The sequence below is a fragment of the Aedes albopictus genome, chromosome 1 (assembly GCF_035046485.1).
Source record: "Aedes albopictus strain Foshan chromosome 1, AalbF5, whole genome shotgun sequence".
Taxonomy (NCBI): Eukaryota; Metazoa; Arthropoda; class Insecta; order Diptera; family Culicidae; genus Aedes; species Aedes albopictus.
The window spans coordinates 6013749-6038931 of NC_085136.1; the positions used below are offsets into that span (position 1 = coordinate 6013749).

Consider the following 25183-nt stretch of genomic DNA (forward strand, 5'->3'; position numbering starts at 1 on the left):
CATAACATGCTCACATAAATAAACTCTCTCTGCTGAGTTTTCTTGTGATTCGGGATAGTTTTACTAAATTCACAAATTGATTTATTTCATTCTAAGATGATAACATTCACTATTTTCGAAGCGCATTAATTTTATGATTCTGCAACCCCAATATTCACGGTAAATTCGAATGCGCATAAGCGTACCAGCACAATAATTACTAAAATAATACTTTGAAATAATCGCTTTCTACTTACGAATGATGTATCCTCCTGAACTTTACGTGCCATCGAAGAAGCTTCTCTGTATCTTGAGCTGTCATAGTTTTTGTTGAAAAAAAAACAACAATCGAGAATGGGAAATATTTCAACTAGGTTTTAAAGCGGGTTTATTGCTACTCTTAATGCGGTTTGCAAAACCTCTCCGAGACTGGTCCACTTAGCCGGAAGATACTCTTAAAGAGGTTATCAAGAGGTTTTGATGTATGATTCAGTTTTATTGCAAGTTTTATAAAATTGGTCATGAAGATCTCTTGTAGAGCCGAACAAAACTTAAAATGTTACTTGGGTAATATTCTATTCAACTTGATATTCAGCCTTCTATGAATTGCTGAATAAAGCGGTTGAACAAGTCATACTTCAGACCAATATTCAGCTGTCATTATGTGCAGCCATTGACACCATTAACCATCTATTGTTCAGCTAATATTCTCTCTGTTCAGCATTCATTGTTACTTGGGAAGTTGATTAAGGCATTCATTACAATATCGCGTAAGCATTCGCGACCCACCAAAAAGCAGCCCCTGACCCATTAGTGGATCGCGACCCATAGTTTGAGAAACGTTGCCGTAGAGCTAAGTAATGAGCTTGAATTTAGTGTCGGAATATCGGAATATCCTTCATTATTAATCAATAATAAACTACAGTATTCATTATTAATGAGATTCGCTGCAAATCCGCTACATCTGTTTGGGATTGTTTGAGGTTTCCTAAAAACTTTTTTGAGCATAAGTAATTGAATCTACATGTACAACTTATGTGCTTGAATGATTGAATGAAAGTCATGCTTACCCAGCCTCATGCAACTGTGTGCTGATAAGTGGTATGTATTGAGTTGGCAACCCCTGCTATCTATATTTCTCTCCCTGAATACGAACTTGATATTGTTCTGTCATTCATATGTATTATGTTTACTTTTATATAACCTTGACCTGAAATCATTCAAGACACGTTTTTTGTACTCGATGTTACCGTTTTATTAGAATAAATGTTTCTATAGTAAATGCGAAGTAAATGTAGTTTTTCGATTCGGTGATTCGACATCTTCCGTCGCGATAACACTTTAGGTTGTGATGCCCAGAAACGCGGAGCGCGCGGTGAAAGTGCAATCATGAGCGAGGAAGAAAGAAAGTTTCTGTTGCCGTTGTTCGATGGGTCAAACTTCACCGCCTGGAAGTTCCGAATGAGGATAGCACTTGAGGAGTACGAGCTTGTTGAGTGTTTGGATTCGGAGCTGGCGGATTTGGAAGAGCTCAAAGAGGCAGCGGGCGATACTGCTGAAGTACGAGCTCAGAAAAAGGCGAATCGAGAGAAACGACTGAAGAAGGATAGGAAGTGCAAATCGTTCCTGGTGTCCCGCATTCACGATTCGATGTTGGAATATGTGCAGGAGAAGCAGACACCGAAACAGATTTACGATGCCTTAGTCCGTGTCTTCGAACGTAAGAGCATCGCCAGTCGGATGCACCTAAAGCGTAAAATGCTTGTGATGAGATACGAGTCAGGCACGCTTCAGGATCATTTTCTTCAATTTGACCGTCTGGTTCGGGATTACCGTAACACGGGTGCAGCGATGGAGGATCTGGATGTAGATTGTCATCTGCTCCTGACTCTTGGTCCGGCTTATTCTACAGATGTGACAGCGCTAGAGACAATGCCAGAGGAAAATTTGTCCTTGGAGTTTGTCAAGTGCCGTCTCTTGGACGAGGAGATTAAGCAGAAGGGGCTGGGCGTCGAATCAGTTACTTCGCCAACGAGCGGTGCCGCCTTCGCGGGTTCGAAGAAGCAGCGACCAAAGAAGAAGAAGTTCAAGTGTTTCGGGTGCCAGGAAGAAGGTCATAAACTAACCGACTGTTCGAAGAACCAGCCGCAGAAGGGTCATTCCAAAGAAAAGTCGCGTCCGAGGGCTAATCTGGCGGATGGAAATGCAGTTTCGTTCGTCGTCCAGAGCGATGGTTGTGAAATTTCGAAGCGAAGAAAAGTGCAGTGGATAATTGACTCAGGGTACTCAGACCATATAGTGAATGATAAGGCTCTATTCGAGGTGCTAAGGCCACTGAAGAACCCAGTGAAAATTGCTGTCGCCAAGGATGGCGAGTGGATCACGGCGCATCACTCCGGAAGAATAAAACTGGTGTCTGTTGTGAACAATGTGCGTTTTCCATGTACAGTTGATAACGTCCTTTATGTTCCTTCATTGCGATGTAATTTGTTTTCGGTGTTGAAGATAGAAACGAAGGGCATGAAAGTGGTATTCGGTAACGGAAAAGTGGATGTTTACAAAGGGTCCGAAATCGTGGCAACTGGTGCACGTCACGGGAAACTGTATGAGCTGGATCTTTATACAGAATGTGACAACGAATCGATGTTGGCCTGTGGTCGGATTTCAAAACGGCTGGAACTCTGGCATCGCAGGTTTGGCCATGCAAACATGAAGCATCTCGAACAGTTAATTGATAAGAACATGGTAGATGGTCTGACGCCCAAGAAGAACGTTGGTGAAGAATCGATCGTGTGCGAACCTTGCGTGATCGCAAAGCAAACGCGGAAGCCTTTCCCCAAGTGCGAAGGTAGGCAATCGTCGCGGGTGCTGGAAGTTATCCATTCGGATGTTTGCGGACCAATAACGCCGACCGGACGAAATGGTGAACGGTTCTTTGTAACGTTTATTGACGATTGGTCTCATTTCGTAATGGTGTTTCCAATGAAAACGAAGGATGAAGTTCGCGAGTGGTTCGAGTACTATGAAGCTTTGGTCACGGCCAAGTTTGGAACGAAGATTTCCCGTTTGAAATGTGATAATGGAGGTGAATATTGCAACAAGCGATTCGTGGGGTTCTGCCGTAATAAAGGGATTCAAATCGAATAAACTGTCCCTTATACGCCGGAGCAAAACGGAACCAGTGAAAGAATGAATCGCACTCTTGTTGGTAAAGCGCGTTCGATGCTAGTAGATTCGAAGATCGGTAAAGTGTTTTGGGTACAGGCAGTGCAAGTAGCCGCATACATTTCGAACAGATGTCCGTCGAGTGCTATCGAGTTGAACAAAACCCCTTTCGAACTGTGGGAAGGACGGAAATCGAACGTTTCGAAGCTTCGCGTGTTCGGTTCTGTAGCATATGTCCATGTTCCGAAAGAACGTCGTAAGAAGTTGGATCCGAAGGCGTGGAAAGGTATTCTTGTCGGTTATTCGCCAAATGGTTATCGCGTGTGGCATCCAGAGAAGAAAGAAATTGTGATTGCGCGTGACGTTGATTTTGTAGAAACGGCGGAATCCGAAGAACATGCCGAAGAAGAAATGAAGAACTCGAAGAATCCAGCGAATGAAGTTGCAGTGATCCGATTGCCCGCAGTGGAAGAAGATGATGAAGCTGTTGCTGATATCAGTTCTGAGTCCGACAAAGAAGAATACGCAAGTTTCCGTGAAGAACCAGTGCAAAGTGATGGTGGAAACGAGATTGCTGAACGTTCTGAGAGAAGATCAGTACGCGATCGCAAAGCGCCAGGGTGGCATAAAGACTACGAGGTGGAATACGTCAGGTATGCACTCAATGCGCTGAGTTATGTGGAATATTTGCCTGAGAAGTTGTCGGAGTTGAAGATGCGAAGTGATTGGCCGTTATGGAAGAAGGCAATGCAAGAAGAAATGGATTCACTGGCGAAGAACGACACCTGGACTCTTGTACAGCTGCCCACAGGAAGAAAAGCAGTCACATGCAAATGGGTGTTCAAGATAAAGAAACCTGAAGACGATCAGCCGGCTCGCTACAAAGCAAGGCTCGTAGCGAGAGGATTCACCCAGAAGCATGGATTCGATTATACCGAGACTTACTCACCCGTGGCCCGTTTGGATACTCTGCGCACTGTATTGGCTTTGGCTAATCGTGAAGGAATGGCTGTTCATCAAATGGACGTGAAGACAGCCTTCCTGAACGGAAGACTATCTGAGGAAATCTAAATGGTGCAACCCGACGGATTTGAGCAACACGAAGGACTAGTCTGTCGGATGAACAGATCGCTTTATGGGCTGAAACAAGCTTCTCGTTCGTGGAATGAGCGGTTTCATCAATTTGTGCTGCGGCTTGGTTTCAAGAGGAGCGATAACGATCTCTGTTTGTACACCCTGGGATCTGGCAACCAGCGTGTCATTCTCGTTCTCTACGTTGACGATGTACTGGTAGTTGGACCATCTGAGAAATTCGTTGAGAAGATTAAAGCGGCTTTGTCTCGAGAGTTCGAAATGACCGACGTGGGGCCTGTGAAATGCTTTCTGGGTATGAAGATTGAGCGGGATGATTCCAAGAAAACTATGCGGATCAGCCAGCGAAGCTATTTGGAAGGACTCCTCAGACGTTTCCAAATGGAAGATTGTCGACCGATTTCAACGCCTCTAGAGAACAAGCTGAAATTGACCAAGGTTGAACCGGATAAAAGGACTGACAAGCCGTATCGAGAGCTGGTAGGCTGTATTATGTATGCATCAATGACTACTCGACCGGACTTAGCAGTAGCAGCAAACTTTTTCAGTCAGTTCCAGACTGGTCCAAGTGAGGAACACTGGGTCCATCTTCGTAGAGTTCTGCGCTATGTGAAAGGGACGATCGACTTCGGGCTGGTGTACAAAGGAGACAGCAATGGACCGTTGCTTGAAGCCTACTCAGACGCCGACTGGGGGAACGATGCGTCAGATCGTCGGTCGGTTACAGGAGCGGTGTACAAGGTATTTGGTTCAACGGTTAGTTGGACTGCGAAGAAACAAACCACGGTGGCCTTATCATCAACAGAGGCAGAACTAGTTGCTCTGACTGCTGCTGCGTGCCACTGCCAATGGTTGGTGCGTATTCTACGTGATTTGGGATTCACTTCAACGGAAGCTGTATTGGTGCACGAAGATAACCAATCAACCCTTCGGATTGCTTCTACCCCCAAGGATTCAGCCAGATTAAAGCATGTGGATGTTAAACATTTCTTTGTTCGAGAACTGGTTGATAAAGGATGTATTGCAGTTGACTACGTTCAGTCTTCAGAACAACAAGCCGATATGCTAACTGTGCAGCTTGAATCTGTTGCTGGCAAACGGGGTGCGTCCCAGAGATGACTGATGTTTCGTTGGACGTTTGCGAAGCAAGGCTGATTTGATCGTTTTGTTATGCCTGTTAATTGAAGATGTTGGTTCATCAGTGGTTTGCAGTGCTGCTGACACCGGGTGATATGATAATGTGGATTCACTATCACACATCCACCCTCTTCTCAGGAATGAAAATGAAAAGGGCATATTGATATTTAATATTTTTCAACTCATCACACACTAACGAAGGGTCTTCCCGCACCAGCGTTTCGGAAGCTTCGTCTATCTACTGGAGTGGCAGATTGCAGTGTTTGAGCGGGCGTATTGAGTTGGCAACCCCTGCTTTCCATATTTCTCTCCCTGAATACGAACCTGATATTGTTCTGTCATTCATATGTATTATGTTTACTTTTATATAACCTTGACCTGAAATCATTCAAGACACGTTTTTTGTACTCGATGTTACCGTTTTATTAGAATAAATGTTTCTATAGTAAATGGGAAGTAAATGTAGTTTTTCGATTCGGTGATTGGACATCTTCCGTCGCGATAACACTTTAGTATGTTTAATGTTTGTTTCAGAATCTCTACGAACTTCCTTGAGTATAGGCCATCGGATGTACAATCGTAAACAATCTGAAACGTCTTGAATCTCTTCTAAAACGGCCTGAAACGGTTATGAAACCATTTAAAGCGCTGCTAATATCTCCCTGAAACTCACCTAAGAGCAGTGATCCAAAATGTATTTTCAGAAACTGTAGCCCCCCTAACTCCCATAAAAACCCCCTGTAGCGCCCCTTAGACCCTCTGAAACCCCCTAAAACACATGTGTAACGCCTGAGTAACAACTCTGAAACTCGCCAAAAGTCTACTGAAGCTTTTACAAATGTCTTCGAAATCCCCCTAAAACTCTCTCGTATCACCTGAGACCTTTCGAAACCCCCTGAAAGCCCCATGCAACGCCTCCGAAACCCCCCAACCCTCCCGAAATTCCTTTGAAAGCCCTCTGAAACCCTGCATGACCCCCTTCAAATCTCCAGGCCGCTTGCCCTTCTTTGCAATCTTCAAATCCCTTCAGGTAAAAATTCTATTTAGGCAGTCCGGACTCATTACCTAAATGGAGGATTTGGTGTATGTCAAACTCAAATGCAAGAAGCGAGTAAAAACTCTCCAATACATCTTCTTGTGACTCCCTTTTACATTCAATCCAAAGAGTCTGTACGATTATAATCCAAATGTCCATCTGTAACTGATTCAGAAATAAGCTATTAATTTTAAATTACGCCACACACGTGACTCACCAAGCGCCTCCATCGAAAACCGACCGTTGATCGTTCGTCCCATCCAACGAGAGCGATCTTCCTCCGTTCATCATCATCTTCCGCATGCTTGACGAGCCGTGCTCTCGCAATAATCACGCGCATCGTGCATAAAAATTCCTCTCACGTCGTCGCGTAGGTACACGGTTACAGAAGTTACACAGATTTGTGTACTACTAGATCAGCCTCACCGCTGTGTCAAATGTACACAGATACTTTTGCGGCTCCAGCGCTGGCATGAAAACAAAATTAACAATTATTTTTGCACTGATCGATTCCTGATAATGCATGTCATCGTTCAGAGAAAATTAGTTATGAACTTTGCTCCCATACCAGCGCTAGAGCCAGAAAAGTGTGTACATTTGACACAGGGGTGGAGGCTGATCTAGTAGTACACAAATCTGTGTACATTGTACACAAGCCTGTGTACATTGTACACAAGCCTGTGTTGTTTCATTTTAGGGTGTAGATTCTCATCTGCGAGCGCGCGCGCGGCGAAAATCCCATCCTCGCGCCGCGCCCAATCAGCGAACCGCGCCGCGCCATCGCACGACGAGAAAGAGCGCTTGCGCTCTCTCCTCCAGGCAGAACCGATTGCATCCCAGCCAGCCTGCTGTTCTATTGGTCGGTGCGGATTTTTCCGCAGCGCATCGCACCGCTTTCTTCCTGCATGCGGCGTGGAAAAGCGGCGCCTACTGTGGTGGATGTGCTTCCTCCCGCGTGCGCGAGAGTGCGAATCGGCGCCGCCCGGCGCCGGCGCGCGGTGGTGAACGTGAGAGTGGCTGCTCTCGGAGAGCGGTGCGAAGCAGTTCTCTCGCGAATCGCATTTCTTCGTGACGCCGACGCCGCCGCCGCCGGTCGGTGCGATGCGATGCGCGCGGTCTCCTCGTCCGTCTCCGGGCAATCGGGGTTCTCTATGCACTGGCCGTTTGCTGGCAGGGCATTTCTTCCCTGTGGGCTGGAAGGCGCGAACCACCGAACTTTAGCGCCGCGCGAGCTTTGCCTATTTAAACGATCGCGGGCGATCGAAATCGGTCAGTCTAGCTGTTACTACACGCACTACAGGAGATACCTTACGTAGAGATTTAACCTGTTGCTTCCTGTTCTGTTTTGTATTTGTAGTTATTTTTTGGTATTAACTCTTGTTTCTCCGCTGTTGAGTGGTTTTTGCTTGTTGAGCCGAGTGCGTGCTGGGTGGGAATTGATTCCTGGATCATCCCGCGGATTGAATCCCGTTCAAGTAAATTGCATTGTGATGAATGTTGAACATTGTTTCGGTTAAGGATTGTTAACTAGTTGGAAGATTTGCGGAAAAGAATCCGAGTGTGAACTGTGATTTCAAGGGAAAAGTGACATTGATCGAGAGGGGTAAAAGGATCGCGAAATGGCTTACACGTTGATTTTGGTGGCTTTGACGAGCCTGCTGTCGGTGGTGGGCTACCTGAAGGTTCTGTACGAGTGGCACCGGAAGGTGCGGGTGCATACGGTGAAGTCCTCGCGTTACGCGAAAAAGTTCCAAAAGTGCGAGGAGAGTCAGGTGCAGGAAGTTGAAGAGCATGTGGAGATCCCGCAGGCACCAGGACCTTATCCGTGGCCTGTGCTGGGTAGTGCGGCAATCATTGGACAATATCCGGCGCCGTTCATGGGCTTCTCGGCCCTGGCGAAGAAGTACGGCGATGTGTACAGCATCCGCATTGGCCAGGGTCAGTGTTTGGTGGTGAGCAGCTTGGAGTTGATCCGCGAGGTTCTGAACCAAAATGGGCGGTACTTCGGTGGCCGGCCGGATTTCCTGCGCTATCACCAGCTGTTTGGTGGAGATCGTAACAACTGTAAGTACCTTTGAAACTTGTTAGTATTATCTACCTTCTCCGCTGAATGATCCTCTCACGCCGACCGCAGTGTTTTCACCGTGGTCCTAAGTTCAAGTGCTCGCTAGCTTTTCACATCGAAGCAAGCGCTGCACATCACTTTCGCTTTCCGTTGCTGGCGGCTACGGGCGCTAAGCTAGTAGGCAAACGCAGTGTGCCATGAGTTGATTCGCGTTGCGGCGCGGCGGTGCATCGTCTCTGTGGTAGGGTCGGGCTGAAAAGTAGTTCACTTTCATTCAGGTCTCGAGCTGTGAGCTAATGCAAATCTTTCTCCGTCGTCTCATCTCGCATTGTGTTTGAATGACAGCTTCGGGCCCCGTAAATCAATCATCGCCTAAGCGGAGGTTTTTTTAGTCGAAGAGGGTGCTGCGAAATTCCCCCCTTTGGCGGGTTCGGGAGGCTCGAGGGTGAGCGAAAAAAAAGGCGGGCGTCACGACGAATTGAGTTTCTGGGGCACGAGAGAAAGTGAAACTCTTTTACATCTTGGGGTCTCTGGCGTGGTGCCGCGCCGCGCCGTGCCGCACAGCCTACTTGGGTGGTGCGAGGGCGTCCGGTGCCGGAAGGGCGACGCCGCTTCGCCGCAATGATGCTGCCCGTTTGCTTTGATGGATGCTGTTTAGTGCGCTGGAGGTTTTAGTGAGGCTATTTAAAGAAGCGATAGTCGTTTGCCGGGATGCCGTGGGCACTTGGGCGGACGGGGAAGTGACCTCCTTTTCGGATGGAGTAGCTTGGGCTATGGGACGGTGGCTATTTGCTAGGCAGATGACGCGGGTTTTGCAGCGCCATGGAAACGTAAACGGGTTGCTTTGATTGTCGGAATTTTCCTATCGCTGTTTTGTTAATCATGGAAGGAAATGCCAACCTGTGGGGAGGTGTCGGACGCCTTGAGTGGATAATCCGACACAAGTGTTTGCGGCGGAACTACTGTATTATCAAGTGGATTACGTGCACTTCAGGCGCGTTGGAATGCTGGAATTTCCTGCACCACTGGGGGTTCCAAAACATGGTTGCACTTGAAATGTTTCCAGTGCATTCGGAATCAACAGCAGCAGCAGCCTACTGTGTTACATATACCCAACTCTTCAAATCAGAAGCGTGTTTTCAGTAGTAGGTCAAGGGATTACCAGTGGTGGCCTTGAGGCCTTGACAACCGCCGTGCGTTGAAGTAGGCGGCGGCTTGTGGCCGTTGTTTTTGTTGTTGTTGGAAGGGATGACTACATCGGTGCTTTCTAGCTTGACAAGGGTGACTAACGTGGAATTTGAATCAGATTTCGAAATATGGTGCTTATATTACAGCAGATAGTAATAAATGATTATTTTAAGATTTATCCTTCATTTTCTGAATTCTTGTATAAAAGATGAGGGTTTTTGATGCACTCACACTATTTTACAATCGTTTATTGTTTACTTGAACATTTTAAAACTCATTTTTTTCAATTTTGTACACATTTTCACTGAAATACTATAGACATTATCTGTAAGTTCCTTGAAAGCCACCTTACGTCCGTAAGTAGAATATAAATCGAAAAAAGTAAAAAAATAAAAATAAAAATATATAAAAAATAATAGAAAAATAAAAAAAATATACTGGAAGGGTTTAAAAAAATAAGGAAACAGAGATTTAGATGCGATACAAACTATCCATTGCATACCTACTCAGTCATTTTTGAATTCAGAATTTCAAAAAATGTGATAAATATGAAATTTTTCATTTTTCAACTCAATTTAAGTTTAGATTGCAGGTTTTTTTTTCGAAGTCACCTGCCAAAGTTTACGACAATATGCAATCACCTCGAAACGATCTTGGACAGACTACTTCCGATGTTTCTGTGGTTGGCGTCCAGCTAGAATTAGTCGCGAAAACATTGAAAACCAAAATTTTAAAAATTTCGATTTTTTTAAATTGTCTTCAGCTTCCTACTGCAATGTCAGAGATTTGCTTAAATATGGTAATAGTAGGCCGAATGCCATCGTTTTTTTAAGATTTGTCGCACTACTTTTGGGCGTATTTCTTTCAATAAGAAGAATATTAATATTGGGAAAATTGTAAAAACTTAGATGATCCTCTGCTCTTGATTCCTTCAGGAAACTCTAGAAGTCATTCTTGTCTTAACTCCGAGATCAACTTTCAACTGAAGTTGCTAATACTTAAAATGGAAATCTACCACGGAACTTTTCCAGTGGGTAGAGGGTCGGAAAATCACTAGAAATCATGGCAAGATTTCTGACAATAAACGTCTACCGGAAATTTTGAAAATTTGGTACAATTTCGTAGTCAAATTTAACAGAATCTCACTAAGTGAGGAACCAGCCCCGGGCTGAAAATCTCTAGAAAAAGACGGAATCTCTCAAGCGTTGAAAGCTGGATAGTTCCAAAATGACAAAATTCCAAAAATTCTCAAAATTTCTGAAATTCTTAAAATTTTCAAATTTTTAGAAAAATAGGAAAGTTTCAGTAGAATAATGATAACATATCTGTTTGATCTCCAATCGGGGCTTCGTTGGTAGAGTTGTATTCACAGTTATTGAAGGGATTCTTGGTAAAGTTATTGGGAGAATTTTGCCGAATTTTTAAAGAAAACTTGGCCGTAACCGAGATCCTCAGACTAAGGAAATTTTTGCGAAACTCTTTTCTAAATTACAATCATCCATCTATTAGCGAATTGATCCCGAGTTTCCGCCAGAAGTTGCATTAGTTGATTTCTCCATTTGAGTTGTCAAGATAAAAGTCCTCCAGAAACTAATCGAAAAAACCGCAAAAATTCTTGAAATTTTCTCAAATTTTTTTTGGAAATTAAAAAAAAAATGACCTAAAGATCTTTTGGGACTTACTCCACAGTTGTTTTGGTCAGAATTTCAACAAAAATGTTTGCTGTTCCAAAAGCTCAGCAAATCGAAAAAATTCTAGAAATATAGAAAAATTTGAGAAACATTTAGATTTTTTTTGGAAAGTATTCTGCAAACGCAGAGTGCAATTACTGGAATGAATGCAGGTAATTTAAGTCATTTTTTCACATGGATTTCCTGTGGAATCGGTGAAGATGTTCATTGAATTCCGAATAGAATTTTTACAAACATATTTTTTGTTTCTCCATTGAATAGTTCAAGAATGACAGAGTTCCTGGAATTCCTCAAATTATCAGAAAAATTGGAAAACCTCTGAAGAATGATGGTATATTTCTATTTGATTTCCAATCAGGGGATTCGTAAATAGAATTGAAATCTTTACTAAACTTCCAAGAGTACGAACGGAGCCTCTTTTCATAGATTTCTAATGAATTTATACTTTTCTACACATGGTTTGCTTAATTTTCATATTTTTTTTCTGAAATTCTTTATTTTTTAGAAATATCTCCCAAAGGAATAACATTTATTAGCGAATTCATCATGAATTTCTGACAAAAGCTGCACTGGTGTTTCCTCATTTGAATTGTCACGAAAAAATGTCTACGGAAACTAATCCAAAATATTCTCAAAAATTTTTTGGAAATTTTCAAGACAATTGACCGAAAGATCTTTTGGGACTTACTTCCCAGTTTTTTTTTCGGAACATCAACAAAAATGTTTGCTGTTTGGAAAGCTCAGCCATTAATACTGGTTTTTTTCGCAAAAAAATGAAGAGATTCTAGAAATTTAGAAAAATTCGAGAAGATTTTGTTTTCGGCAAACTCCAGAGGAATTACTGGAATGAGGGCTGATAATTAACGGCAAAGAAACTGCTGACAGATTTCCTGTGGAATCGGCGAAGATGTTCACCGAATTCATTATGGTGATTTCGACATTTTTTTTCTATTTCATTATTGAAATGTTTCAAAATGTCAGAATTCTTGAAATTCCCGAACTTCTTGAAATAATCAGAAAAATACGAAAGCTTCTGAAGAATGATGGTAAATTAATATTTGATTTCCAATCCGGGGATTCGTTAATAGAATTGGTTTTTTTTTTCACAAAAATGCCCGGAGTGTGACCAGAATCTCTTTTTATGAATTTCTAATACATTTATACTTTTCTGCTTAGTATTCATTTTTTTTAAATTCTTAATACAAATATCTCACGAAGGAATGACTTCTATTAGTGAATTCATCTTGAATTTCAGCTAGAAGTTGCACTAGTATTTCCTTGTTTCAATTGTCACGAAAGATAAATCTCCAGAAACTAATCCAAGATTTTGGTAAAAAGTTTTTGGAAATTTTCAAGAAATTCGGCAACAACAAAAATGTTTCCAGAAAGAATAACATTTATTAGTGAATTCATCATGACCTTCTGCTGGAAGTTGCACTAGTGTTTCCTCATTTGAATGATCACGAAAAAAATCTCCAGAAATCAATCCATGATATTATCAAAAATTTTTGGAAATTTTCAAAAAATTCGGCCGAAAGTTTTTTTGGGACTTGATCAACAGTTTTTTTTCAGAATTTCACCAAAAATGATTGCTGTGCTTTGCCAAGAATCCCTCAAGATTCGAGGAATGTTTGGCGGACATAATTTCTAAATGGTCTCCTCCAAAAATATTGACTTTATATGTGGGAGAATATTTTGAAATTTTTCATCGAATTCTTAAAATTTTCATCGAATTCTAATTCTGCTAATTTTCGCAGCACTGAACCTACGAATGAACACCAGAATGAACGCGTTTCAACTTGGGATGCATGGCTTCGTTTGCCCGTTGGTCGCTTCTTGCTTCGCTCTTGCTCCCGCTCACGCTTCAGAAGCAGAACATTCTGTTGACCGAGGGTGAGACAAACACTCACTGCTTCTCATGTATGTAAGGGAGTGTGATGGGATAAACGCAACAGTTGAGTGAGAGTTTCCCTTGCCTGGATGTCCAAGCGCCACTGAGTTGGAACTCGGAGAGCATGGTTTCGTTTGCTCGTCCGGGTCACTCAGGTTCATTTTGCCGTCACGTCGCTACTTGCGCTCACGGCGAAGAAGCAGGACACGCAATGAAAGTCGAACTCACTGCTGGTCGCTCGTGTATGCAAGGAAGTGAGATAAACGCAACAATAAAGTGAGTGTTTCCCTTGCCTGCATATCTGAGAGGGTTCGTTCGACGAGCGTTTTCATCACATCTTGGGCAGTGCTATCTAGCATCAGTCTCAGTTACAGTTTCGATTGATATCGATCGAGTGTGACGCAGTAATTTTCAGTTCCGCGGTGTGAGAGTTGACAGCTGGCAAAGTCTGAGAGCTTCAGTCGTGGTTTACCTCTGAAGAAAGGAGCAGCCACGATATTTGGTTCTCCTTTTACTTCATATTCTAAAAAAGGGAGCTAGCAGGAACAGCGTCGGAAAAGCTAACAAACCACTGTTCATCTCAAGGAGTCTCTCGAGGAGAGTGAGCGCCGGTTGACAGATCTCCTCCTTGTTCGAGCTTTCACGCTTTCTCATTGTTTCTCATTTCCTGGTTGTCTGTATCTCCATCACATTTTTGGCGACAAGCAAGGGCAATTTCACTCATTCAACTAAATACCAGTGATGTAAACTAGTAAGATTTTTTCCAAGAACGAACGCAAGTCAAACGGCTCGCAGAGGATGTCACAGAAGTGAAGTTGGTGAGAAACGAAAAGAGTGAGAAAATGAATCAGCTTGTATGGACTTATCTACCGGTGAACAGAATTCACTCGGTCCGAGAGTTTTGACACTAGAAAGAGGGATATTTCCTATCAGAATCGTCCAATTCTGATTGGAAAGGGCCTCGCTCTAGTGTCATAATTCTCGAACCGAGTGAACTCGGTTCATTGGTGGATAAGTCCATCGGCACTACGGTGAAAAAACGTTCCCACTCTCTACCATCGAATGGCATTCAGCTGATTCTATCAGAATGCATTCATTGAAACAGTTTTAAGTACAGAATGTACCTCGGCACAAGTTCACCAATTTGACGTTTGAGCGGCACCGTGTTTACGGAAAATGAACTCGTTTCCATGGCCACCTATGTAACACGGCTCCACTCGAGAGTCGAGCGGATGAACACATGCGCATGCGTTTGTCCATGAACGCTAAATGAACCTTTCAAACCGAATGGTTACGAGCTCCAGTCAGAATGTAAACACTCGTTTACAAACAGAATGTCAATGCTCAACAATCGAAGGAAATCGCTTGACTGTGAGGGAAACACATTCGCTTCAGATTGTGCGTGAATGTGAATGAGCGAAAAGCAATGAGCCATTTTACGAAGTGACAACAATGTTGATGATGATATTGGTTTTCACGGGTTATTGGATGCTACCTCCTGTCAACATTCATTCATAAAATCGGTTCGTAAAATGGACTATAGATGAATGAGTGTTTCCCATGCTTTCTGGGCACTCCGTCATTGGAGATTTTTGTTTTGGATGCGCTCCTGGGTCCATAACCTACTGAACGTATCGCTAAACACGAATTCACTCGTAAACTTCATTTCGTTGGATTCTGTGTTACAATTCCGAAGGGAATAACAACAACTGACGTGCCTTCCACACAAAGAAACTGGATCCCATCGCACTACCGTAGAAAACTGCATCATCAGCGAGTGTGAGCTCCTGTTTCCTCCGCTCCCCGCTCTCCGCTAGACGCCTCTGCCTACTCACACGGAACGAAGCAAGCGGCGAAACATAATTATCTGGCGCTAAAAGTTCCATCGTCGCCACCACCGCCTTCTGCGATCGTGATTTTCTCGCTCCCGTGCTGTTACCTCCCCCGCCCCTCATCCACCCTCATTACACACGCACACCTGCCTTCACCCCCCTTACCTCCCCTCCAGCCTTCGAATCGAGCCGTATTTTACTGTTTTGCCGGAGAAAATTGCACTTACATTGCACCGCGCATGGCGCGCACGCTGCTGTCCGAGCTTTGTAGGTAGTGCGCAGATTGGAGCTTTAATTACACACCTCGCACATGTGTGGGCCGGTCCACCACAGCTCGCTCGGCAGACGACATGTGCATCCATCCGCCGCCTATAGATCGATCGATCGGTGGATTCGTCGATCGCATCGCAGCAGGCGTGCTGGCTACGCGGAGTTCCCGGAACGCCGAAAACGTCAGAAGGAAGAGTAGGCGAGCGGTGCGGCGGAGACTGGCGGTGGCGAGTGGTGAAGCGGCGAAGCCTACTTCGATTCCGACACCTGTTGACGTTCTGATCGCGGCATTCGATCGATTCCGTTCTTCTCGTGTGGCGGGGCGGCGGCGGTACCGTTCGGCACAGCTGGTTCGACGGATTCGGAAACCGCGCACGGCCAGACAGCTAGCCGACTTCTGGCAGTCAGTGGCCAGTCCGCCAGGCCGATCAATCAGAGAAGATGATGGAAGCGCTTCTGGGATCAGATGACGCTTTCCCGAGCGAGTAGGGGATGGCCGGGCCAGATGAATAATTCATAGCTCACCTGTGCTCGGGACGCGTCGTCATGGCCTGCTCGGATCAGTCGAATCCTATAAATGCGGATGGTAAACAAAGAAAAGAAAGAACGCCGAGGGGTCCACCGCGTTTGGAAAGGATCGTAGCATGCTACGATGGATGGACGGAGTGAGTGAATTATTAATGAATGAATGGATTAAAGCGTGCGCGTAGCAGCGTAGCTGAAACACCATAAAAAAGTTAAATGGATGAAAGATAACCTACATTTCCTCAGGCGAGGAAATACGCCGTTAATTTTGTTTACATTAGCATCGTATATGAGGGGATGGCTGGGTGAAAATGGGTGTGTATCTGCTTGGGAGACGAGAAGCTTCTTAATGATAGTAATACCAGAGTAGGAAGAGTCGATTATCGTTGATCATCATTAAGAGTCGAGAATCGGACGGACACGGTGCGAGGGTGCAGCAACTCATGCAGAGTTCTCCCGGCCCCAGAGGAGATTGTGTGGTGGATATTACTGGATATTTCTGATTGGCTTCTGCGCGAACTTCCCTGTCGGCGTTCCATGTGCTCTGCATGGTAAACATCGTATTTTTAGAACCGCCCCAAGGTGACACCGGATCCGGTATTATTCCACGCGGCGAGCGATATTTCCCGTCCGGTCCGGTCAATTGCATAATAATGCATTCCTTCCGCGTGCATCCTTGCGGCCCCGAAGAGCCGCAATAAAATAAATAGTCGCGTGCGGGAGTAAAAGCCCGCTTAATGGCTGCCGCGTCGCATAAATACACTGCTAAAAATCTGCATATACGATGTGAATCACGAAGCGCCGCCGTAGCCGCAGCGGATGATGGCCCGGAAAAAATCCCACGGAATAAATAAGCATAAATCCAACCGGTTATCGCACTTTTGAGTGCGATCCCCCGCGTTGACCGATCGTTGATCGCGCTTGTTATTACATAAAACTGTCAACCTTCGGCGAGGTCTTGCGCACGCTGCGCCAAAAGAGCGGCCGTTGTAAACTTCCGCAACTTGCCGCGCGCGCTCGCACGCCGCAGTCTAGCAGGCCGCGGCGACAACGACACTTCAGCCGAATGACGTCGATGGCTACGCATGACCTATGCCTACTTGGATCAACGATGCTATGTGCTCTGTTCTCTCTCTCTCCCTCTCGCTCACGCTCGTTCTCTCGTGTGTCGCTGACTCAGCGAGAGACTGACAGTCGTCGAGCGCACCCAAGGATCCACACGGCGAACTTGACCGTCAAATGTACGAAAAAATTCGTGTTTCTTCTTTATTTCGGTTATGTTTTATCACGCGGGGTGCTGCGAGCTCATTTGAATATCGGGCTCCGCGCTCCGTTTAGCTCATTTTTTTTTTTATGATCGCACTCGATCCGCTGAGCATCGACGCAGGGAGACCTATATTTACAATCGGAACGTGCCTTCGACGGTGTGCCAGACCTAGTTCTTCGTCGCGGGTGGTTCAATTTTTGCGATGTCGAGGTGAAGGACGTAGCCGATCGAGCGACCGATCGATCGTCTCGGTGCGCAGGACCGGACGGAGCCCCCAGAAGCATATTTTTTATGGGAGGTACCAATACACACGCGCATGCGCGTACGCATTAGGTCGAAGTAGGCGGTGGCGGCGGCGGCAGCGAAGTAACCATGGGAACCGCGCGAGCTCGCGGGGAAGAAACGAAAAAAAAAGTTAAAATAAAATTGCCCTTGAGACGCCGTCCTGTGTGCGGAATATTGTTGTTGTTATTCCGCACCGGGCTGGCGATCAGAAGTTGGTCAGCGGGGTCGTCGGCGATTCGCGCGAGATGTGATTATAAATCGATTTGATGCCAATATCGGATAGGGTTGCCAGCGAGCCGAATTCATCGAAATTGTAACAACACTTTTTTATTGGGGTGTCATCTGAATTCTAGCAGATTGCTCTGTGGAATTCGAGCAGAATTCTCTTCGGAATTCAAGCAGAATTCTCTTCGAAATTCTAGCAGAATTCCCTTCGGAATTCTAGCAGAATTCCCTTCGGAATTCTAGCAGAATTCCCTTCGGAATTCTAGCAGAATTCCCTTCGGAATTCTAGCAGAATTCCCTTCGGAATTCTAGCAGAATTCCCTTCGGAATTCTAGCAGAATTCCCTTCGGAATTCTAGTAGAATTCCCTTCGGAATTCTAGTAGAATTCCCTTCGGAATTCTAGTAGAATTCCCTTCGGAATTCTAGCAGAATTCCCTTCGGAATTCTAGCAGAATTCCCTTCGGAATTCTAGCAGAATTCCCTTCGGAATTCTAGCAGAATTCCCTTCGGAATTCTAGCAGAATTCCCTTCGGAATTCTAGCAGAATTCCCTTCGGAATTCTAGCAGAATTCCCTTCGGAATTCTAGCAGAATTCCCTTCGGAATTCTAGCAGAATTCCCTTCGGAATTCTAGCAGAATTCCCTTCGGAATTCTAGCAGAATTCCCTTCGGAATTCTAGCAGAATTCCCTTCGGAATTCTAGCAGAATTCCCTTCGGAATTCTAGCAGAATTCCCTTCGGAATTCTAGCAGAATTCCCTTCGGAATTCTAGCAGAATTCCCTTCGGAATTCTAGCAGAATTCCCTTCGGAATTCTAGCAGAATTCCCTTCGGAATTCTAGCAGAATTCCCTTCGGAATTCTAGCAGAATTCCCTTCGTAATTCTAGCAGAATTCCCTTCGGAATTCTAGCAGAATTCCCTTCGGAATTCTAGCAGAATTCCCTTCGGAATTCTAGCAGAATTCCCTTCGGAATTCTAGCAGAATTCCCTTCGGAATTCTAGCAGAATTCCCTTCGGAATTCAAGCAGAATTCCCTTCGGAATTCTAGCAGAATTCCCTTCGGAATTCTAGCAGAATTCCTTTTGGAATTCTAGCAGCATTCCCTTCGGAATTCTAGCAGAATTCCCTTCGGAATTCTAGCAGAATTCCCTTCGGAATTCTAGCAGAATTCCCTTCGGAATTCTAGCAGAATTCCCTTCGGAATTCTAGCAGAATTCCCTTCGGAATTCTAGCAGAATTCCCTTCGGAATTCTAGCAGAATTCCCTTCGTAATTCTAGCAGAATTCCCTTCGGAATTCTAGCAGAATTCCCTTCGGAATTCTAGCAGAATTCCCTTCGGAATTCTAGCAGAATTCCCTTCGGAATTCTAGCAGAATTCCCTTCGGAATTCTAGCAGAATTCCCTTCGGAATTCTAGCAGAATTCCCTTCGGAATTCAAGCAGAATTCCTTTTGGAATTCCAGCAGTATTCCTTTTGGAATTCCAGCAGAATTCCTTTCGGAATTCTAGCAGAATTCCCTTCGGAATTCTAGCAGAATTCCCTTCGGAATTCAAGCAGAATTCCCTTCGGAATTCTAGCAGAATTCCCTTCGGAATTCTAGCAGAATTCCTTTTGGAATTCTAGCAGCATTCCCTTCGGAATTCTAGCAGAATTCCCTTCGGAATTCAAGCAGAATTCCTTTTGGAATTCTAGCAGCATTCCTTTCGGAATTCCAGCAGAATTCCTTTCGGAATTCTAGCAGAATTCCTTTCGGAATTCTAGCAGAATTCCTTTCGGAATTCTAGCAGAATTCCTATCGGAATTCTAGCAGAATTCCTTTCGGAATTCTAGCAGAATTCCTTTCGGAATTCTAGCAGGATTCCTTTCGGAATTCTAGCAGGATTCCTTTCGGAATTCTAGCAGAATTCCTTTCGGAATTCTAGCAGTATTCCTTTCGGAATTCTAGCAGAATTCCTTTCGGAATTCTAGCAGAATTCCTTTCGGAATTCTAGCAGAATTCCTTTCGGAATTCTAGCAGAATTCCTTTCGGAATTCTAGCAGAATTCCTTTCGGAATTCTAGCAGAATTCCTTTCGGAATTCTAGCAGAATTCCTTTCGGAATTCTAGCAGAATTCCTTTCGGAATTCTAGCAGAATTCCTTTCGGAATTCTAGCAGAATTCCTTTCGGAATTCTAGCAGAATTCCCTTCGGAATTCAAGCAGAATTCCTTTTGGAATTCTAGCAGCATTCCCTTCGAAATTCTAGCAGAATTCCCTTCGGAATTCAAGCAGAATTCCTCTCGGAATTCTAGCAGAATTCCTTTCGGAATTCTAGCAGAATTCCTTTCGGAATTCTAGCAGAATTCCTCTCGGAATTCTAGCAGAATTCCTCTCGGAATTCTAGCAGAATTCCTCTCGGAATTCTAGCAGAATTCCTTTCGGAATTCTAGCAGAATTCCTCTCGGAACAGAGACGAACCAGCCAAGGGCTGAAAGTCTCTTTAATAAAGATATTAATTAATTAATTAATCCTCTCGGAATTCTAGCAGAATTCCTTTCGGAATTCTAGCAGAATTCCTTTCGGAATTCTAGCAGAACTCCTTTCGGAATTCTAGCAGAATTCCTTTCGGAATTCTAGCAGAATTCCTTTCGGAATTCTAGCAGAATTCCTTTCGGAATTCTAGCAGAATTCCTTTCGGAATTCTAGCAGAATTCCTTTCGGAATTCTAGCAGAATTCCTTTCGGAATTCTAGCAGAATTCCTTTCGGAATTCTAGCAGAATTCCTTTCGGAATTGTAGCAGAATTCCTTTCGGAATTGTAGCAGAATTCCTTTCGGAATTGTAGCAGAATTCCTTTCGGAATTGTAGCAGAATTCCTTTCGGAATTCCAGCAGAATTCCTTTCGAAATTCTAGCAGAATTCCTTTCGGAATTCTAGCAGAATTCCTTTCGGAATTCTAGCAGAATTCCTTTCGGAATTCTAGCAGAATTCCTTTCGGAATTCTAGCAGAATTCCTTCCGGAATTCTAGCAGAATTCCTTTCGGAATTCTAGCAGAATTCCTTTCGGAGTTCTAGCAGAATTCCTATCGGAATTCTAGCAGAATTCCTTTCGGAATTCTAGCAGAATTCCTTTCGGAATTGTAGCAGAATTCCTTTCGGAATTGTAGCAGAATTCCTTTCGGAATTGTAGCAGAATTCCTTTCGGAATTCTAGCAGAATTCCTTTCGAAATTCTAGCAGAATTCCTTTCGGAATTGTAGCAGAATTCCTTTCGGAATTATAGCAGAATTCCTTTCGGAATTCTAGCAGAATTCCTTTCGGAATTCTAGCAGAATTCCTTTCGGAATTCTAGCAGAATTCCTTTCGGAATTCTAGCAGAATTCCTTTCGGAATTCTAGCAGAATTCCTTTCGGAATTCTAGCAGAATTCCTTTCGGAATTCTAGCAGAATTCTTTTCGGAATTCTAGCAGAATTCCTTTCGGAATTCTAGCAGAATTCCTTTCGGAATTCTAGCAGAATTCCTTTCGGAATTCTAGCAGAATTCCTTTCGGAATTCTAGCAGAATTCCTTTCGGAATTCTAGCAGAATTCCTTTCGGAATTCTAGCAGAATTCCTTTCGGAGTTCTAGCAGAATTCCTATCGGAATTCTAGCAGATTTCCTTTCGGAATTCTAGCAGAAATCCTCTCGGAATTCTAGCAGATTTTTTTCGGAATTCTAGCAGAAATCCTTTCGGAATTCTAGCAGAATCCCTTTCGGAATTCCAGCAGAATTTCTCTCGGAATTCTAGCAGAATTTCTCTCGGAATTCTAGCAGAATTTCTCTCGGAATTCTAGCAGAATTGTTTTCGGAATTCTAGCAGAATTAGTTTCGGAATTCTAGCACTATTCGTTTCGGAATTCTAGCAGAATTCCTTTCGGAATTCTAGCAAAATAACTTTCGGAATTCTAGCAAAATTCCTTTCGGAATTCTACCAGAATTTCTTCCGGAATTCTAGCAGAATTCCTTTCGGAATTCTAGCAGAATTCCTTTCGAAATTTTAGCAGAATTCCTTTCGGAATTCTAGCAGAATTCCTTTCGGAATTCTAGCAGAATTCCTTTCGGAATTCTAGCAGAATTCCTTTCGGAATTCTAGCAGAATTCCTTTCGGAATTGTAGCAGAATTCCTTTCGGAATATTAGCAGAATTCACTTCGGAATTCTGGCAGAATTCACTTCGGAATTCTGGCAGAATTCACTTCGGAATTCTGGCAGAATTCACTTCGGAATTCTAGCAGAATTCCCTTCGGAATTCTAGCAGAATTCCCTTCGGAATTCTAGCAGAATTCCCTTCGGAATTCTAGCAGAATTCCCTTCGGAATTCTAGCAGAATTCCCTTCGGAATTCTAGCAGAATTCCCTTCGGAAGTCTAGCAGAATTCCCTTCGGAATTCTAGCAGAATTCCCTTCGGAATTCTAGCAGAATTCCCTTCGGAATTCCAGCAGAATCCCCTTCGGAATTCTAGCAGAATCCCCTTCGGAATTCCAGCAGAATCCCCTTCGGAATTCTAGCAGAATCCCCTTCGGAATTCTAGCAGAATTCCCTTCGGAATTTCTCTCGGAATTCTAGCAAAATTCTCTTTGGAATTTCAATGAAGTTCCCTATGGAGTTCTGGTTTATATGATTTAAAAGGGCTGGTAACCCTACCCAATGTCTACTGGGAGCAAATGGTTTCCTGATATTGACCCAGTATGCTTTGCGGTGGCGGCGGCAGTAGCGACGGCGTGAGAGATCATTATTCAGTCTACACCCCCTCTCCCATTCGTATTCCTCCCTCTCGCTCTTGCCCGACCTTGTTGCTCAATCAGTGCTAATTCGATCTTCCCTTTCCGTCTTATTCCAGCTCTGGCCCTGTGCGATTGGTCCTCGCTGCAGCAGAAGCGTCGCAACTTGGCCCGCAAGCACTGCTCGCCGAGCGACGCCTCCAGCTACTATCAGAAGATGAGCGACGTCGGCGTGGCGGAGATGCACTACTTCATGGACCAGCTGATCGAGGTGGTCAGCCCCGGGCAGGACTTCAAGGTCAAACCGCTGATCATGCAGGCCTGCGCCAACATGTTCAGCAAGTACATGTGCTCGGTACGGTTCGAGTACGACGACGGCGGCTTCCAGAAGATGGTGCACAGCTTCGATGAGATCTTCTACGAGATCAACCAAGGATACGCCGTGGACTTCATGCCCTGGTTGGCTCCGTTCTACTTCCGGCACATGAGCAAACTGAGCAGCTGGTCGAACTACATCCGTGGGTTCATCCTGGAACGGATCGTGAACGAACGGGAGCAGCACCTCAGCGAAGACGAACCGGAGCGTGACTTCACCGATGCCCTGCTGAAGAGTCTACGGGAAGATCCTTCGGTCAGTCGCGACACCATCATGTACATGTTGGAGGACTTCATTGGAGGACACTCCGCGATCGGAAACCTCGTCATGCTCGCCTTGGGGTACGTAGCGAAGAACCCGGAGATCGGCAAGCGTATCCAGCAGGAAATCGATCACGTTACCGAGAAAGGTCTACGCAACGTCACTCTCTACGATACGGAGAGCATGCCGTACACTGTAGCCACCATCTTCGAGGTCCTCCGATATTCTTCGTCTCCGATTGTTCCCCACGTGGCCACTGAGAACACCTGCATCGGCGGCTATGGAGTTCAAACCGGTACTGTAGTCTTCATCAACAACTACGACCTGAATACCAGCGAGAAGTACTGGGACCACCCGGAACGGTTCGACCCAAGTCGGTTCATCGAGAGCGCTACCTTGGCACAGATCCGCTCGGACTTGGTTGGTTCGCCAACTGCCAGCGAAGACCTCAGCAGTATTATCAAGCACAACAACATCGACTCTTCGAACGAGAGCCAGAAGCAGATCCTTCGCGTCAAGAAGAACATCCCACACTTCCTGCCCTTCAGCATCGGCAAGCGAACCTGCATCGGGCAGAACCTGGTCCGAGGCTTCAGCTTCATCATGTTGGCGAACATCCTGCAGAAGTACGACGTCCACACGAACGACCCGGAGCAGATCAAGATGAAACCCGCCTGCGTAGCGGTCCCACCCGACACCTACCCGCTGGCGTTCACGCAGCGCTCCCAATAGAATAGCCCCCCCCAGTAGCCCCCCCATTTGTAAATAGCCCCCCACCATCATCCACATCGCCCTTCATTAAATTATTTCTCGCCCCAAATCGAACCAAAATCCCGCCGTAAAGCTCGCCTTCATCCACTCACCCCGCATCCATCTATCTTAATCGAACCCAGTAGTAGGCCAGGAGGAAACGAACAAACGAACACTAATCCAGTAGTTGCTAGGGAAACCGACGGCGCCACACCGTAGCCGCTTGCGCTCGGTCGCTCGGTCGGTAAAGTAGAACACTTTATTATAAACAAAATGTTATCTAGTTTGTAGAGAGCGCTCCCGTGAAAACACACTCACACACACACCAACGACAAAATCACTCAAACACTCAAACACTCGGAGATGCGTACCGCAAAGCCTAGGATAATGGAAGTAAATATTTCGTTTTTATAAAACATACATTACACGATACGAGGAAAATTATTATACATGTAAACAAGTAGGGATGCACAAGTCGCGTTTAGCTAGACGATGAGATCAAGACTATTTATATCGAAGGAGACACACATCCGTGAGAGAGCAAAAGTACTTACAAAAAAAAACACGCTAAGTTAGTTGTTTGGAGTTTGCTTTGTTTTTTTTTCTCTCGATGAAAGTGCGGTCGGAACCGCGGCGAAGTTTGGTGACATTTTTGCGCACCGATTTGGACCGAATTTTCGAGACTTTTCGCACTTTCCGGAGGTTAGATTAGGGTTGCATTTACAGTTTAGAAGTTAGAGAGCCTGTTAAAATGTCAGTGATTTGATTTTTTTTTTCGAATAAGAACTAAGACTGAATTGATGATCCTTTCGAATTTGTTTGAAAGTTTTGCTTCAAAATCGCGTAGATAAAAAGGAAAAACATGTTTTGAAATGAGCTGCATTAAGCTGTAGGATAAGAGTAAACGGATTAGATTATGAATCTAATATGTTCTAACTTTAGTAGAAGAAATCTATACAAAGTTAATCGATATATGTGAAATGAAAAAGTATTGTAAATTAATATAATATTGATGAAAATTACTACAGGCATGGTTTTCTTTGCTTCTTGAGTTTGATGACATCTCCAGTTGCAAAACTTGAAAACTTTTTGGAGGTTATTTTTACCATGGCAATGGTAGAAATAACCTTCAATTGGTGTTGAAGTTTTGCATTGTTTCTCTGCGCTTGAATGTCTTTCCAAAACTTCTTTATCGACGCTTGTGATTTTACGTATCATTGATTCGAAATCCACATTTTTAAAAGATCTAGTAGGCTTTGCTGGGATACAACGAAAAGATTCCAATGGAAATTCTGCTCGAATTACGAAGATAATTCTGCTCGATTTCCGAAGGGAATTCTGCTAGAATTCAGGAGGGAATTCTGCTCGAATTTCGAAGGAAATTCTGCTAGAATCCCTTAGAGAATCCTGCT

General features: G+C 44.5%; 1 protein-coding gene across 1 annotated transcript; it reads left to right on the forward strand.

Annotated features, from left to right (window-relative positions):
* Positions 1-7620: 7620 nt before the first annotated feature.
* Positions 7621-24798, forward strand: LOC109397829 (cytochrome P450 307a1-like). The gene is made up of 2 exons (XM_019670158.3): positions 7621-8473; positions 22504-24798. The coding sequence occupies exons 1-2, from the start codon at positions 8029-8031 to the stop codon at positions 23751-23753; spliced, it is 1695 nt and encodes a 564-aa protein (XP_019525703.2). The 5' UTR covers positions 7621-8028; the 3' UTR covers positions 23754-24798.
* Positions 24799-25183: the final 385 nt, after the last annotated feature.

Excerpts from the sequence above, each read along its gene's own strand:
- LOC109397829 (XM_019670158.3), top strand. The coding sequence starts at position 8,029 with ATGGCTTACACGTTGATTTTGGTGGCTTTGACGAGCCTGCTGTCGGTG. Across the intron at positions 8,474-22,503 it reads TGGTGGAGATCGTAACAACT|CTCTGGCCCTGTGCGATTGG; the intron begins GTAAGTACCTTT and ends GTCTTATTCCAG.